The sequence below is a fragment of the Drosophila suzukii genome, chromosome 2L (genome assembly GCF_043229965.1).
Source record: "Drosophila suzukii chromosome 2L, CBGP_Dsuzu_IsoJpt1.0, whole genome shotgun sequence".
In the NCBI taxonomy this organism is placed as follows: domain Eukaryota; kingdom Metazoa; phylum Arthropoda; class Insecta; order Diptera; family Drosophilidae; genus Drosophila; species Drosophila suzukii.
This window is the reverse complement of record NC_092080.1, coordinates 13,989,754-14,006,260: the sequence shown is the minus strand read 5'-3', so window position 1 is coordinate 14,006,260 and position 16,507 is coordinate 13,989,754. Positions and strand designations below refer to the sequence as shown.

At 38.8% G+C, this 16,507-nt stretch overlaps 1 protein-coding gene across 3 annotated transcripts in view; it reads left to right on the top strand.

The window, feature by feature from the left end:
- The window catches only part of Pde11 (Phosphodiesterase 11), a 45,927-nt gene that overhangs the window by 23,333 nt on the left and 6,087 nt on the right, over positions 1 to 16,507 (top strand). For 2 of the 3 annotated variants that reach the window (XM_036812817.3, XM_036812819.3), the window contains exons 1-6: positions 6,368 to 6,827; positions 10,089 to 10,563; positions 12,695 to 12,841; positions 13,331 to 13,763; positions 14,347 to 14,486; positions 15,720 to 15,870. In XM_036812817.3, the coding sequence (XP_036668712.3) occupies positions 6,635 to 6,827; positions 10,089 to 10,563; positions 12,695 to 12,841; positions 13,331 to 13,763; positions 14,347 to 14,486; positions 15,720 to 15,870 (1,539 nt within the window). In that variant the 5' untranslated portion in view covers positions 6,368 to 6,634. Of the gene's footprint in view, positions 1 to 6,367; positions 6,828 to 10,088; positions 10,564 to 12,694; positions 12,842 to 13,330; positions 13,764 to 14,346; positions 14,487 to 15,719; positions 15,871 to 16,507 lie in introns of those variants that run through there. The other variant, XM_036812818.3, reaches the window with a different exon arrangement.

Genomic DNA, 16,507 nt, shown 5'->3' with positions numbered 1-16,507 from the left:
GGCTAATTTTAGCCCACAAGCAAAATCATTGAACTCGCTTTGTTTCCTTCAACGCAAGATGGTAAATTTCCACACCGAAAATAGAGTGTTTGCTCAAGTTCTACCAACTTGACTGAGTCAAAAAAAAAAAAGAATTCCACCCACAGGAAACGACCATCAGACTATCGGACCTTTCCTACCATTTGATTTCTTTCTATACGGGTTCGAGTCTTTTTGCCCCATTCATAATTCTCCTATCTTCGGGGTATATCGTATAAAATTGTATATTCTACTCTTTTATTGTCAGGTAATTTAATTAATGATTGTTCAGTTGAAATTGTGCAAATATTTGTTCATTGAGTGCGTGGCTGGAAACAGGCCAAATGATATGGCAACTTTCAAGTGGTTGCGAACCAGAGATAATGATTGGGTGCCATAAGGAAGTGGTGTGTGATGGCCTAATAGAAAATATATTGATACATTTATGTCTATGGCACTTGAAATGGGGTCTCTGCATTTATTTTTATTGTTTCTTTTGATGGAAACGTAAATTTTTCTATACTTTTCCTAAAAAAAAAAAAAAGAATTTCATTAGAACAATTTTTTTATGTTCGAGAAGAAGATAAATCCCCTTTCCCAATGCAGCCGAGGTATATCCCAAATTCCCCATGGCGTATACCCTACTTTCCTTCTCTATTCCTTACTTGCCATTTGGCTGCTGCTTGGCAGATGAAAATAGTTTAATCAAAATCTCAAATGGAGCATTTAAATTCTTGGCAAAGCTTTGACTTCCTGCTGCATGGCAGAGCACGCAGAGATTGGCCACCTCCACCGCCATTCCCCTCACGACCTTTCTTTCGACCCCCCGACCCCGCCTTTTTCGATAGACAAACAAACAAACTAATTTTGACCCGCTTAGTCATGCTGCACCATGTTGGACACTGGACATGGCTCTGGGAATTCGGCAGTGGGTTTTTGGAACTGGGAGTGGGATTGGGATTGGGATCGGGAGTGGGAGTGAAGTCTCCTAACCGAACATTCCGGCGACAAGCGCAATCAGCGCAATAACACTGGGGCACAAGCAGAAGAACAAGGCAGTCAGTGGCAGCCTCCTAAAGTTTGACCTTCATTGAGGGCTGCACAGGGAGAAAAAATGAGATCTTTTAAAATAAATTATTGGGCAAAAAACGGTCTTCATTTGGCAAGTATTTTGATATAATACATTTAATTTCTTAATTAAAAAAAAAGAATTGTAATTAAAATATTCCAACTACCAAGCAAAATTCAATCACACAGGTATTACTTAAAAAAACCACAAATTACTTACAGATACTTAAGATATTTTCTCCCCGTGTAGCGCCAACTTGGGGGATGAGTCTGGGCTGTGGTCGTTTTGATAGTCAGGGCACGTTTGTCATTGGTAATTTCGAGCATGTCATAATGATAACTCAAACAAACGGGGGAACATATGGCTAGGAGTCGGAGATGCAAAGAGGCCAATGTTTGCTTATAATTTATTTTTAGACCAAAACTCCTGACCTCTTCCTGCACCTTATGAGCGAACTCAGCTATTAAACTCAGACCTGGGCAAATATTTAACCAGCGGCTCACGTAGTTCACTTCATGTAATTGATAAAAGAGAAAAGAAAGGGGGAGTCATTCTGCGAAACAATTCCTCGGGCTGTGGACGGAAAATGAAATTAAATTCCGGGAAAAGTATCTTTGAAGTGGTTTCGTTCGTCCAACAAATTGTCGTACAGCATTCGGCAATATATTTTTATTAAAAATGTCACATAATCCGCTTCAGAAAAAAAAGAAGTGTAATAAGTTGGCCGCACAAGAGATTTATGATGGGAACTAACTGGCGACGCCTTTTGCTCGCGCATACAATTTCAATATTTCTTCATCAGGCTAACAAAGTAAAGGAGAAAAAGGCGTCTGGGGTTTCCCTTAGCCAGTGGAAGTAAATTGAAAATCTTGCTCAAGTAGCTGACAGCATTTTGTAGCTGGCTTCTTCCTTTTCTCTTTTTTTTTTATGTCTGCGGATGCGTTCAAATTGGAAATGCGATACGCAGCAAAAATGAAGCTCGGGGAGTTGGCCTGCCACAGGAGAATAGAAAGTTGCTCATACGCCCCGTGGTCGGCTGGACTTTAATGTTTCGCTTAGCCATTAAATGCGAGCGGGAAATAAATAACACTTGCATTGGCGTCATAAAAGCTGACTTTAATTAAAGCCATTCGTTCGAACAACATGCAATTAGATAGTCTCTCCTACATTTCTCTCATCTGTAATGGGATTACGTGGGGTTCAATAAATGGTTTTGATAGCTCAGAGAATTCGGTTTTAAAATTGAGTTGGCTTCAATTCGAATTGGCGAAATTTATTTGATGGCTTTGGCTTTTTCTAGTAATGAAACCCATAGAAATTGTAACTTAAATGGCATAAAAAAGTTATTAAATATATTATAGTTTCCAAAATAATTGATATTGTAACTATCAACATTAATATGGAAACATATCCCAGTTGCTTGTCATTAAAATGATCTTTATTAAATATGTTTTTAACCATTTTAATGCTCTTTTCGTGTATGCTTACTTTTTTACTTGCCTGCTGCGTAATAGTGGGTCCCACCAGTTGTATAATATTAATGTTTTGCCATATTCGCCCCTCAGAGTTTGCCTTTTGCCGCCAGACAAATGAGATCCGTTTATGGCTGCCATTTGGATAACTTTTTTCCCCTCTGTGACCTTGGGGCCATGCATGAGTACGCGTAGTTACAATATGCATACGTTCATATATAAATAAACTGTGTATATTAAAATATTGACTGCCAATAATAAAAGTGAGCTGTATGGCACATATGTGGGCTATGTTTGTATTTCATATCTCTGGGATACATAACTTTATACTGTTTTTGAGTTACTGTTATGTTAAATTGCGTTTCATTCTTTAAAATTTGTATATTCCAGACTTTTAATCTAGGTAATTTTGTTTATATCAGTTAGCTGCCTTTTTTTTTTGATAAGTTATCAAACATGTGTGAAACTTGAGCTCATCAAGTGCGTGGGGGTGTCGTTTTACCCCCTTTTTCACCCCTTTTGACTCCCTGACTTTTTCGATGTTTACCAAGCTGATAATATAATTGAACACACGAGCCACATGTGATAATGAGATTTATTTATTTATTCAATTTAAATTGCCAGCTCTCTCTCATACCGCACTCTCGCTCTTTGTTTTTCGTGTTATGTGGGACAAGTAACATAATTCACAAGCAAATGCTAAAAAGAATAATATTGTGGTAGCTATTTATCCATCTCTTTGGCCAGCAACAGGTTATTGATCCAGGCCGTCAATTCGAGCGTTACCAGAATGCAAATAGCATTTCGATTCGTCCTTTTCAGTATTTTTTTTTGCCTGTTTTTCCTTCACTAATCGCCGTTTGCTAGTTCATGACGCGCCAACGCCGCCGCCTAATGACAGTTTTTCCCGCCTCAACCTGCCCCTTTTGGCTTTTCCGCTCCTCGATGGCTTACGCCATCTTGCCCCCGCTTGTTTGCATTGCCACAAATACCCATGAAAACGGGGTACAGATACACAGATACATAGATACCCGGCGACGGAGGCACAGACAACGATACACGCGTAGATATATATAGTATATGGCTTTGTTATCTGTTATCTGGCCCGCCTTTTGTGCCACTATCAACGGTGTCAGCCAAATGCAGACCAAACCGAATTGAGTTTCACAGAAATGGTGCACTTGGAAAAAATAATGTAACCAGTTGAATACCTAAAAAGATGGAAAAACCTATAAAGCAGATGGGCTAATCTATAAAAAACATTTTTAAGAAGTTCCCCATCTAAGTATAACCAGCTTAATATAAAATATTAGGTATATTAAAGGGAAAAAGAATATAACCAGTTGGTTACCTAAAAAAGTCGAAAAACCTATAAAGCGGATGACATATTCTATGAAAAATATTTTTTTTTAATTCCCCATCTTAGCAAAACTAGCTTAATACCGAATATTAGGTACATTAAAGGTTAAAAATATTCATTTTCAATTGAAATATTACGGAATTTTTCCCTCTGTATGGCGTGCGCCACTAATGAACATCGTTTGCTTATCCAGACTGACCCCCACCATGCCTCCACCCTTCATCAAAATTCTACCTACCTTCCCTATGCTATTGACATAATGTAAGCCACCGAGGTCTGTCTGTGCGAGAGTACTTTCTGTTTCCCATTTGTTCTCGTTGGCATAAAAATAGTTTTTGTCACTTTTTTTTTGGGTCCTCTCTCCTTTGGCTACCAGTTGCTAGGTGTACAAAGATAGAAATGCAAAAAGGATGGCGAAAAATAAAGAGAAGCAACAACGGTGCGTATGCTTGATGGCCAGACAACGTTGCGTATGAGTAATGGGGCATATCAAGTTGACCAGAGCTTTGTGAGCCACAAAGAATTTAATATGAACTGGGTTGAGCAATAGTTACAGTGAATTTTTCATTAGGAATCACATATATGTATGATTGATTTGTTGAGGCTTGTGGTTATCAGAAGCAGTATTTTATTTATTGAGTATAAAATGAACTTTCTTTTGTATGCTTATGGGAGGTGCTTAAATATTTCATATTTTCAATTGAGCTAGCAATGAATTTTCCCCAGTATATGTTAATATTCTTGGGGCAGCATTGGTAAAATCAACAGATTTAACACTCAACTGCAACTTTGCCCGTCATCAGCTCAAACTCATTGTCTATTCAAATGCGAACAAAAGCAGAAATATACATAGTTTCAGTTTCAAGTTGTGCAATCCTTTCACACTTCACAGCTGCCAAACGCAGCACGATGATTTTCCATTGTTGCCGAACGGAAATTAAATCATTTCCGCTGTCAACTATCGCTGGCCCCTGTCAAGCAACAGCTGTCAGTTGAAAAACCGAAGAGGGGTCTGCGTGAGCGATTGAAACCAAATCGGTGAAGATCTGCTCATGGCAAGTTGCACTCACTAAATTCAATACCAAAATTGTCAAACTTGCGGACTGTTTGTCGTGGGTGGAGGAAGTGCGGCAGAAGCTGGGAAATTGTGAAAACCGGATGAAAAGTGAATGAAAGGTGGTTTGCTAGAGAGCAGACTATTGGTGGATTGGTTGCCAAAAACAAACGAAAGTCAATGGGCCACCCAATTGAGTCGAGTTGTGGGAACGCATTTCCCTAGGATTACCATTGTGCAATAGGGTTTATAAGCTGTGACAAGAAGTCTGTAAAAAGTGAACTATAAATGAAAACCAGTTACCAGTTTAAGTAAATTTAATTCCCCATTTTTTAAAAAGTCTTCAAGAAAATAATTTATCTATTCGTATCTGTTTAACAAATTAAATTTTTATTTTACCAACTAACCTTTTTTATGGAATTTTATATATTGTTTTTTGGTGCATGCCTATGCTTAGTTTAATTACACTTTTTATCAATTTTTTGCTGACTAGCTTTATGGTCCTTTTTTAATAAAATACTGAATTAAACTTTTTCCGACAAAATCGCACTTTTTTTTACGAACCACTGGTTTTTTCACCTTTTTTTTATGCAATACAAATGGCTTTTTAATGAAATACACTTTATCCAATAAAATCGCGCTTTTCCACGAAACACTTCAATCATTATACAAATATTCATTGTTAAAAGAACAATTTTCGCAAACAGGCTGAGAGATAATAAATACATTTTGATGCCAAATTAAATGGAAATCCAAAGTGCTTTTTTCAATTACTTAATAAATACCTATTCGCAATTAAAATCTGCTTGACCGCAAGCCACAACAATCCTTTCAGAGCATTCCCGTCCATTTATCCCGTTTATACCCACTCTCGTCGCACTTTCCTGCCATTGTTTGCCATTGGCTTTTGGGTATTGGCACTGTTGACGTTCCAGCGATGTTTATTTTACTTAACTGACATTTTACTATGGCCTACGTGTGCTTGTGCAGCACCGTCTGTCCCTCTACCGCTCGAATTTCCCGCGACATTTGGGGGTCTTGTTTGCTCATCAATTGGCGGCCTGTCTGTGTGGCCCTTTCCCCACGATAACCCCATTGGCGACCCCAAAAAGCGTTAATTGAATTGCCTCTCTCTCGACACATGGGAAAATCGCCGACGATAAAGCTTTTGAAAACTGCCGGGAAAATGAGATAAAACTGGTGTTGTTAGAGGGAAGGAAACTGTCGAGTTACTCTGCTAAATAGTTGGTCCAAAAACTTTTTTGTCTGCAAAGTTTTCACGTGAACTTTGGGTCATGCATAAACATATTTATTTATTCAAAACCGAAACTCCAACAGGTCTTGATAAAACTTTTAAACTCTCGCTAACTGAATAATTGACAAAGTAAATAAGTTATTATGAAAGTGAACCGAAACAGAAGCGACCGCAACAAAAGTGTGCAAATTAATCGAAAATTCGACAATATCAATTGGTTGACAACATCCTGCGGCCATTTGGCGGCAGTAAAATCAACAAAATTGATTCCACAACTTCAAATACCACAACAACAACAACAGCGGCTAAAAAATACAATTTACGTTACGCGGCTGAATTGCTCAAGTTTGACAAAATTCAATTCATTAAAACGGAGGGTTTAACATTCGCATTGCTGGCGGGCCCCATGGGCCAAGCGGCAAGTATGTGTCGATTTCGTGGTTGTCGCTACAAAAATAAAAACAAAAACAGCAAGCAACAACAACAACAACAGCAGCAGCTACAACAAGAGCACCACCAGCAACAACAACAACAACAGCAAACACCCAGCCATAGTCCTCAGATACAACATCATTCTGAAGTAATCCCAGCTACAACAGGTGAGAAAGTGGCAGAAAAGAAAAGTTTTGGTCATGTCTCGAATTTGCATAAATATTTTGTCACACAAAACTTCAGGACAAACAATGCAGGAAAACAACAAGAGACCAAAAGAACAGAAAAGAACAAGCGTGCTTATTTCATACCCAGAAGCTTTCCTCCTTTTCCCCCAAACCCAAACCCACTTCCGCTTTTCCGTTTTTCCGCCTTTCAGCTACCCAACATCGATCCGAATGGCAGCAAAAAAATGGTTCTCTTTTGTACATTTGCCAACTTTCAATTTGCATTTGGCTGCACTCAAAAGCAACAATGCCATTTACACACTGGTCCATGCATGTATGCAAGCGAGCATTTGCAGATATATGGGGTGTTGTGTGTGGAAACATACTCTTTATATGGTGATCTTATCAATTATATCATGAACCTTTGGCAAAAACGTGATTTTATTGGGTATTATTAACAGAATACATCAATCTGTAGTTGAAATATTACAATTTCTTAGTTTTGTTTTGGGGGATAGATCCCCCTCCTCGGGTTAAAAAGTATATGTAATATGTATTTTATTCCAAATTTTGTATTTCTACTCAACATATTTTTTTTTTTATATCCCACTATGGTGATATTATCAATTATATCATGAACCTTTGGCAAAAACCTGGTTTGATTGGGTATTATTAACAGAATAAATCAATCTGTGGATAAAATACTACAATTTCATAGTTATATCTACTATTTTTAGTATTTTATTAACGGGAGGAGGGGATTGGCGAATTGATCCCCCCACTCGGGTAAAAAGTATACGTAATATGTTTCTTATTCCAAATTTTTGATTTCTACTAATCATATTTTTGTATATCCCCACAAGCAATTTCTGGATTCGCCACTGAGTGGAATATACTAAAAAATACTTTTTACCTGTTAACCTTTAAAGATGTAGTATGTCACATCTTTAACAACTTCTCATGATAAACCAGTTTATTTCATTTTAAGGATTAAATAAATTTACTAAAAATTCTATTTAAACTCGTGTCAACTTATTCCCATTATCACATACAATGTAAATCAAATTAATGTCATTCCCAAAGAGTATTAAATTTGTTATCATATCTCAGACAACGCTTGATCCTTGCTTTTTCCTGCTAAAAGTAAAATTCCATTACAAATGTTGTATAAAAATTTGCCATTCGCCTGACACAGCCACACATACGCATACACTCAGAGGAAAAGAAAGGGATTCGGGGGGCCAAAGTTGGCTGAGGAGCCATATGAATGTCTTACATAAAGCTGACGCATCAAACCGCAGCAAAGTGTTGGCGGCAGCAATGAAAATAGGAAACTGGCAACAGTGGGTGGTAGGTGGCACAAACACCTCCCACACGACTCTGTCAACTTGTCATTTGACTTCGAGTGCAGGAAATGGCAGGAAAGCCAAAGGAATTCGGGATGGATGGGTGGAAAAGTGCTTGTGCTCTGCGCCAAATGTTTTGCAGCAGCTTAAGCATGTTGCATGTTGGATGTTGGATGTGTGTGCAAGGCAAATGCAGCTTAAAAGATTAAATTCCCTTTCCCTCAAAAGGGGTGTGCCTTACATGGGTGGCATGTGTGCGCTGTTCAGTGAGCCGGTCTTCTAGTCTTTCCATATAAATTCCCCACTGCAACACTAAGTAGCCGACTTTCAACTTATTGGCAAGCTAAAAAGCGAAAGACCAACGAAAAGTATCTAGTACCCAAAAGAGGAGGGGGAGCGAAACCCTCCAGATGCTTAACATCGAAATTTATGTCTGCACAGGGAAATTCTTGGGGGTACAAATCATGGGGGAGAAGCTGAAATAAATACTAAAGTGAATATTAAATGGCGACGCCAAAGTGCCCGCAAGTAAAGTATGTTCAGATAAATTCCAATTAAATATTGTCTGCTATAAATTCAAATTAATAATCCATTTCAAAGAAATGTGGAGTGATGTGAATATATATAATATATATAATAGATACAAAATATATCCTTATCTACTCTAGCCAAAGATTGACTACTCCAACGCATTTAAGCCAACAAAATATCCTTGGCTTTTATTGTCTAGCAGCTTAGCCCGAAAGTCAAATTGTCAGGCGACAGGAACAAGTCGTTTGTTTATTTCTTTTGTGTGAGTCCAAAAAAGCATCACATAAATCATATTTTCTATAGAATAAGTAAGTCAGACACACAAACAACGAATGGGGAAAATATAGAGAAGGATATAAGAAGGAAGTCCTCCCTCGCATCCTTGAGACATTCATCAGTGGGTTACTCGTTGTCGTATTTATATCTATTTTTAGCACTTAATCAGGCCCTCAATGCTGCCATTACAGACGCCAGACACTCCCCCACATGCACACACGGAGTCAATATTTCAAGGAAATTGCCAATATTTCCGGTTAATGTTAACTGAAACACTTTTGGGGGCCTCAACTGTCACTGTTATTTATGGCGTTACGTATACGCCGCGTTTGCCATGCCATACATATACCACACAGCTGTGTGTTAAAGTCTGAGTGAATTCCCTTAAAAGTCGCTCCTTGACACTTAATTGTTCAAGGAGCGACAGAGATGGCATCAAATTGATGAGCTGTAAAAGCAATTGAACAAATTTATGTGATTTTCTCTCGCAGTCAAATTGCTGAAATTGAAAAGAAAGCAGCGGAAAAGCTGAAAAAATGAAAGCCATGTCAGTTGCCAGGGTCGTAGAGAGGGGCGTGGCCGCGGTCACGTGCCAAGTGTGACTTCCCCTAAAGAATATGACCCATTTGCAATGCAAATACCGAGTCAGGCGGGAATGAGATGGCAGAAAGCTCATAAAACTGTCAGCACATGCAGCAGGCAAATTACACACGGGGCAAAAAGGAGTCTTAAGTATGACCTTTTAAAAGGATTTTTAAATTAAATTAATATAAATACAATTAATATAAATTCTCTAAAAACTGAAAACATGCGTACTTTATAAGGACTTTCTGCTTAAGACTTTTTTAAACTTAAAGATTTTCCCATTAAAAATTATCTTTGGTTTTCTGTCACACAAATTGAGCCATAACTTATGATTTTTGTCTTGACAATAAATTTCCTAGATTTATTCCGGAAATAAATACCCAATTTGTTCCTGAAATTTAACCTCTTTTATTTATACAACGGTGTACGGATATCAAATATGTGGGCTGCAGAAATCCAAAATTTAAACTCCACATAAAGCGAATTAATTATTAATCTTTCCATTAATCCTTCCTCGTTGCAGGCCTGCATTTGCGGAGCATCGAGGAGCCAGCGACGACGCCGCTCCAATTCCAGCCGTCTGGCAGGATGAACGCGGAGCAGGGGGGCACGGGGTACGGCGGCTACGGGTCCAGCGAGCACTCGCTGCTCATCGCCACACGCCACGCCGGTGTCCCCCTGCCCCTCGCCCAGCAGCAGCCACTCCCCGCCCACTATCAGCCGCTGAGCCACTCCGGCCAAGCCCCGCCCTCCTCCGCCTCCGCCTCCGCCACCAACGGATCCTCCTCCTCTGCCACCGCCGGCGGACATCCAGCATCCGTATTCCCGCAGCAACAGCAGCAGCAGTATCAGGTGCAACAGTACCAGTACCAGTACCAGCACCACTATCACCACCCAGGAAACTCCCCACAGCACCACAGACCCTACGATCCGGAGCACGCGCGGATGGAGGCCTGGTTGGATGAGAATCAGGAATTTGTACAGGATTATTTTATAAGGTAAGTCGGGGTTTTAACGATATAGTCAGTAATTTGAAGACTAATTAAATTGTTTAAATATTTTAAAATTAGTAAGGGAACCCGGAAAGAGTACATTCTCTTGTATTTAATGGAAGTATGTATAGATTATTCTATAGGAAGTTTTTTTTCATTTATAAGGAATTTTTACACGAATATAAGGAGAGGCGAGGTTTTAACACTTTACTCAGATTTCGGGGATTAGCAAGAATGTTTAGTTATTATAAAATTAGTATGGGAACCCAGAAAGATTACACCCTCCTATGTTTAAAGGAAAAATGTATAGACCATTTTATAGGTATTTTTTCATTTATCAGGAATTTGATCCGTGTTATTTTATAAGGTGAGTTGAGGTTTTGAGATAAGTTAGGATGTTTTGATATTATAAAATTAGTAAGGGAACCCAGAAAAATTACAGCCTCTTGTATTTAAAGGAAATATTTATAGATAATTTTATAGGAACTTTTTTTTCATTTCTAAGGAGTTTGTACAGGATTATTTAAGGTGAGGTAAGGTTCTCACACTTTAGTCACTAATTTGGAGATTAGTTAGAATGTTTAGACAGTATAAAATCATTAAGGGAACCCAGAAAGATTACAGCCCGTATATTTAAAAGAAAGTTGTATAGGTAGATCATTTTATACCCTTGGAATTAATGGAATTTTAATTTAGAATTTTCTCTTACGATTCTAAGTTACCACGGATTACTTGATAGTTATTGTATTTTTTTTTTATATGTTCTAGAAAATGTTAAATATATATTAATGAACTGAAAAATATTAAATGGAATTTAAATCAAGTAATTACAAATCCTATAGAATGTTATAACATTCCGAATTCCCAAAATTCCACAATCTGCTTGGCAGTTCAGTTAGAATCCTTTACCAAGCCCAAACCAACCATTTCGGATTTCTCGTGAAACATCCCAAATCAGCAATCGATATTTCTTCCATTAGCCAGACAGACGGAAAACTAACCGAATCCTTGTAGAGTCATAAATTGCATCTGCCTACAAGCGTTTTGCGATGAACCCATCGAGCCAATAATGTATTTTGCCCATCGAACGGATAAATTCTTAAATTTGAAAGTGCATTGTCAGTTGACCCTGCCGGCATGCCAAACAATCGGCCATATTTATGGGCGATGGAGATGGTGATGGTGATGGTGAGGATTTGGCCATGGGCGGGGACAGCTCGTTTCCGCTATAAACCGGAAATTGCCTTTGCCACAGCAGGACATCTAGGCCAGCCCGGCGGCAAAGCGTCAAAGCGGGTTAAGGGACGACAGTTGTCTATGACACATAATAAAAATCACTAACAACTAAAAGCATAAATTGGGCTTTATTTTCATGGTCGAGCGGAGCAGGCCAACGTCCGTCGTTCTTTTCTCGCTTTTTGGCCTCCGGGGCGGTCATTAAATGGGGCTGAAAAAGGCTTCATTCTGCTGTGTTGTGTGTACTTTGCATAAGAATATGCCGCATGTCCTAAACAGTAGTCCCATTCTCCCTTGAATAGCTTTTTTTGCGACCTTATAGATGGAGTTATACGTTTAGTTTTAGATGGAGAAGAAATATTAAAATAAATATATTAAATTTCGAAAATAAATTTTTTGTAAAATGTTAAACCTACTTTGATATTCACAAAGTTTTTAAACAAGCTTTGGAATCGCTAAAACACTTTGTGTTTTTAGTTTAAGGATAAGTTTGAATCGCTTTTGAATAACTTGTACTTACAAAATTTCATTAAATTTTAAATATGGGCAATTTAAAATGCCAGAATGTTTAAAGCTTAGGCTTTGTTTTCCAACTTCCCCTCACTGGTCTCACCAAAGAGTTGTGTGCTGTGATTGCCCGATGTTTTGTGGGGTTTGGTTAAGGTTTTATGCCAAAAGCGCGTGCCCCAAAGGACACATGTTGGTCAGGAGAAGGAGCAGCTGTTGTGGGGTTTCCTCGCAGCCTGAATATTTATGAGTTGGCATTTTATTAGACAATTTTATGCGGCACATGCATATAGAACGCTGCGATGGTTCGGTCGTCTGGCGGCTATTCATTTGCGATTTTTAATAAGGTTTTAATGTGTTTTCTAACTGAATTTTTTTACGCTATTTCCCGCAGGAAAGCCACACGTCAGACGGTGGATGCCTGGCTGGTTTCACATGCCACCTCGGCAGGAAACGATGTGGTCAGCAGCACCTCGCCCACCCACGCCAATGGACAGACGAGCTCCTCGCGGGGCGGATCCGGAGCCACCACACCAGTGCGGTAAGTAATCAAATAGGGGTAACTCAAATTATATAACTAATTAAAATCTTGGCAAAGATAATAATTAAGAACAGATAAATGAGATTATATTCTTTGGTAATATAAATATGGCAAGATCAAGAGACAGAAAACTATAGTTTTAAAACTTCAGGCAAAGAACGAACGTTTTTAAAATATTTTAACATTTGTTTTACACAATATTACATATATTTTTTGTTTGCTCAAAGTAGCTTGTAAATATAAAAGAGTACACGTTCCACCTTTACTTACGAGCTTTTTAAGATTTTAACAGGATATTGTTAAAACTTTCATGTAAATATTAAATTAAAAGTGTTGACTTGTTTTGTTAATAAGCTTAAAGTGCTCAAAATCTTTCATATTTTTCTGTAATTGCTTCACAATTTTTAAGATTTTTTTTCAAGAGTTTTAAGTTTAAGGAAAGACAAATTGCTAGACAAATATGAGTTATTTATTATTATTTTCTTGTAGAAAAATCTCTGCTCATGAGTTTGAGCGCGGCGGTCTGCTGAAGCCGATTGTCAATACAATAGATGGCACGCCCACTTTCCTGAGCATTGGTCCGCCCATGGACAATGGCGGCGTGGGCGGCAGCTGCGGCAATCTGCAGAACGTCGGCGGCGTTGTGGCAGGACAGTATCAGTATCACCATCAGCAGCACCACAACCATCAGCATCTGCACCACAGCCAGCACAGTCATTACCAGGCGGGCGGGGCCGTTGGTAGCAGCAGTTTGGGCATAACCAGTGGCGCCGGTGGAGCGGGCGGGGCACCCGGAGTGGGGGGCAGTGGTGGAGCCGGAAATGGACATCAATATCAATACTATCATTGTCATCAGCGACCACAGCGGCTGTCACGCAACGAGCTCAAGCAGCTGGATGAGAAGGAGTTGATTTTCGAACTGGTAAGTAAAGGGAGTTTTAATATACATAAAAATATATATATTTACAAGTTATTAAGAATGGTATCGAAAATCCACCTAAGATATTCAAAAAACCTCAACAAAATAACAAAACGTTCTATCAAATCTTATTAATGATCCCAACAAAAGAGAATGTCTGCTGAAATATCTTTCTTTTTAAATAATAACTTATTCAGTTTTAATGTGAAATCCCCTCACTTCTTAGTAAATGCCATTCAGAAATAATATGACACACCCCTTTATATAAAAAGTATTAAGTACTTAGTTACTGAGTATATGAATGAGTAAAATTTCCCTAGAATGCGTAACCATTAGATATCAAATTGATTGTTAGCGCGAATCTCGATAGTTCGTCGATGACTATTTGTTGAGTTCCGCAAACTTGTTTGTTTGTTGGCCCTATTTGGCTTTGTTGTCGGCCCATTGACGTTGTTATCGGCAAACACTCCAAAGACGTCAGTCACAGTCTGTATTTCCCCAATAGCTCTTTCTCTTTCCATTGCAACCGCTTATTTAAGCTTATCAGACGTGTAAATAATGAGACTCTGTTTGTCACCGCCTCCAGGTAAAGGACATTTGCAACGAGTTGGAGGTGCGAACTTTGTGCCACAAGATACTACAGAATGTTTCCATTTTGCTGAATGCCGATCGAGGGTCTCTGTTTTTGGTGCAAGGACGATGCAATGGACCCGATGGACTCAAAAAGTAAGTGGAACTAGATCTAGATCATTGGAGAAATTTAAAAATAGATATTATTTTTGTGAATATCAATCATACGTTGTTTAAGTTTCGTGATATTGGACTTAAGAAGTATCTAAATAATGCTAAATGATGGTTATTTGTGGCTGGAAACTTGTTGGTCTTGTGATGACTTATTTGTATACTAAATTTAGTGGTTTTTATATAACAAGTATTAACTTAAACATGTATCAAATATTTCCATTTGAAATCCATTTTTAATGCAGTTTTCTAAGAAGTTTCAAAGATAAACTTCTGTAGGATAACTTAAAGCTTTAAATACCAGAAACGCATATTTAAGTTTTAGTTTATAAATAGAACTGCAGTGAAGACACCCATCTATCATAAATCACTCATATTCTATTATCCTAAAAGTGGACTGGGACCATCGCATATAGCAATCAGCCAAGTTGCTCCAGTCCTCCACATCGTGCACTTATTTTCAACAATTTGTTGATGACTTCATATAGCTGCATTTTTGTGGACATTGTGGATAGTGCACCCCAGTAGAAGCAGAAGCATCTCAACTTCAACTTTGTCTTGGCAACATTTTTATGGCATTTATTTTTGGCATTTTATGAGTGCATTGCATGGATGCTGCGAATCCTCATACCCCGAAACTTACCCCATAAATGCCATAACCCCGGTAGAAACCTGAATGGTGTTTGAGGGGGGTAGGTGGGGGTAGGGGTCATTGGGGCATGTCAGCCATTTTGTATGCATCGTATGACGCCATTTTGCTGCCAACACTAATTGCAATTGTCTGCACGCGCATTGCCAAATGCATACTGTTGGGTAAAAACTTTTTAAAGCCGAAGGAAAAGGAAAAGAAAAGCTAGGAAAGTAGGCAATACACTGGGAAACCAATGGTTTTTAATAAGGAAGATCTAAATACCATGCTTAGTAGTACAAAATAAGGTATAAAATGCCTGTTCTTAAAAGAAAAACAATATTTTTTATGTTATTTTGGTATGTATTACTCAAGGAATCTATTATTTTCTTACTTTGGATATGTACTTTGCTCACTTTTTAGTTGATATATTATTTAAGAATAACTCTTACTTTTGCCCTTGCATATCTTGTTCTTTTTTGTTAAGTGTAATAACAATAGGTTTGCATTGTCTCCGATGACAATGGTCGATAACTTCGCCCTGCAACACAATTTATAATTCTCAACTTTGGATTCCGTTTCTCCCTCAGATGCCTCGTCTCGAAACTGTTCGATGTGTGCCCCCGGAGCACCGTGGAGGAGATGGAGCAGCAGGACGAGGTGCGGGTGGCCTGGGGCACCGGAATCGCCGGGCATGTGGCCGAGAGTGGGGAGCCCGTCAACATACCAGATGCTTACCAGGTCAGTACCGAAAAACAAGTACTATCTTGAGGGAAATTTGACAAATTTGAATGCCAACTGGGTCATAAATCAACCTCAACTGTGAGAGTTGGAGATTATTCATTCGATTGTAAGATTTATGGTGCCAGATACGGATGCGATGTGTGTGTAAGTGTGTGTGTATATATGCTCTTTAAGTTTTCAATATTGCTCAGTGAACTCGATGGCAAAGCAGCACTTTTCACATTTACCAGCTTCCGACTGCCCACTTCCAATTTTTTTTTGCCCCTATTTTTTCGGCAGTTTTTCTTCGGCCTGTCTGCCAATTGGAGCGTAATTAATCTTACGCCAAGACAAGGCCGTGTTAGGCATGTTATATCACCAAGATATGGAGTCCCAATGCTTTTATATGTTTTCAGCTTTAAGCTGGTCGGCTAACGATAACAATTGCGGCTCCTTGAAATGTTTTCCCTAGTCATTCTAAACCAATGCGTGTAGATAAACTGCCTGAAAATACGTGACGCACAGACAGATCGCTTGTACTTGTACTTGTACCCCTCAGATCTGAGATCTCCTGATTGTTGGCACAATTAATAAAGGCCTGAATTTGACACTTGCGTCGGTACCAGACAGCGCGACCAGCAGACCAGAGAATAGA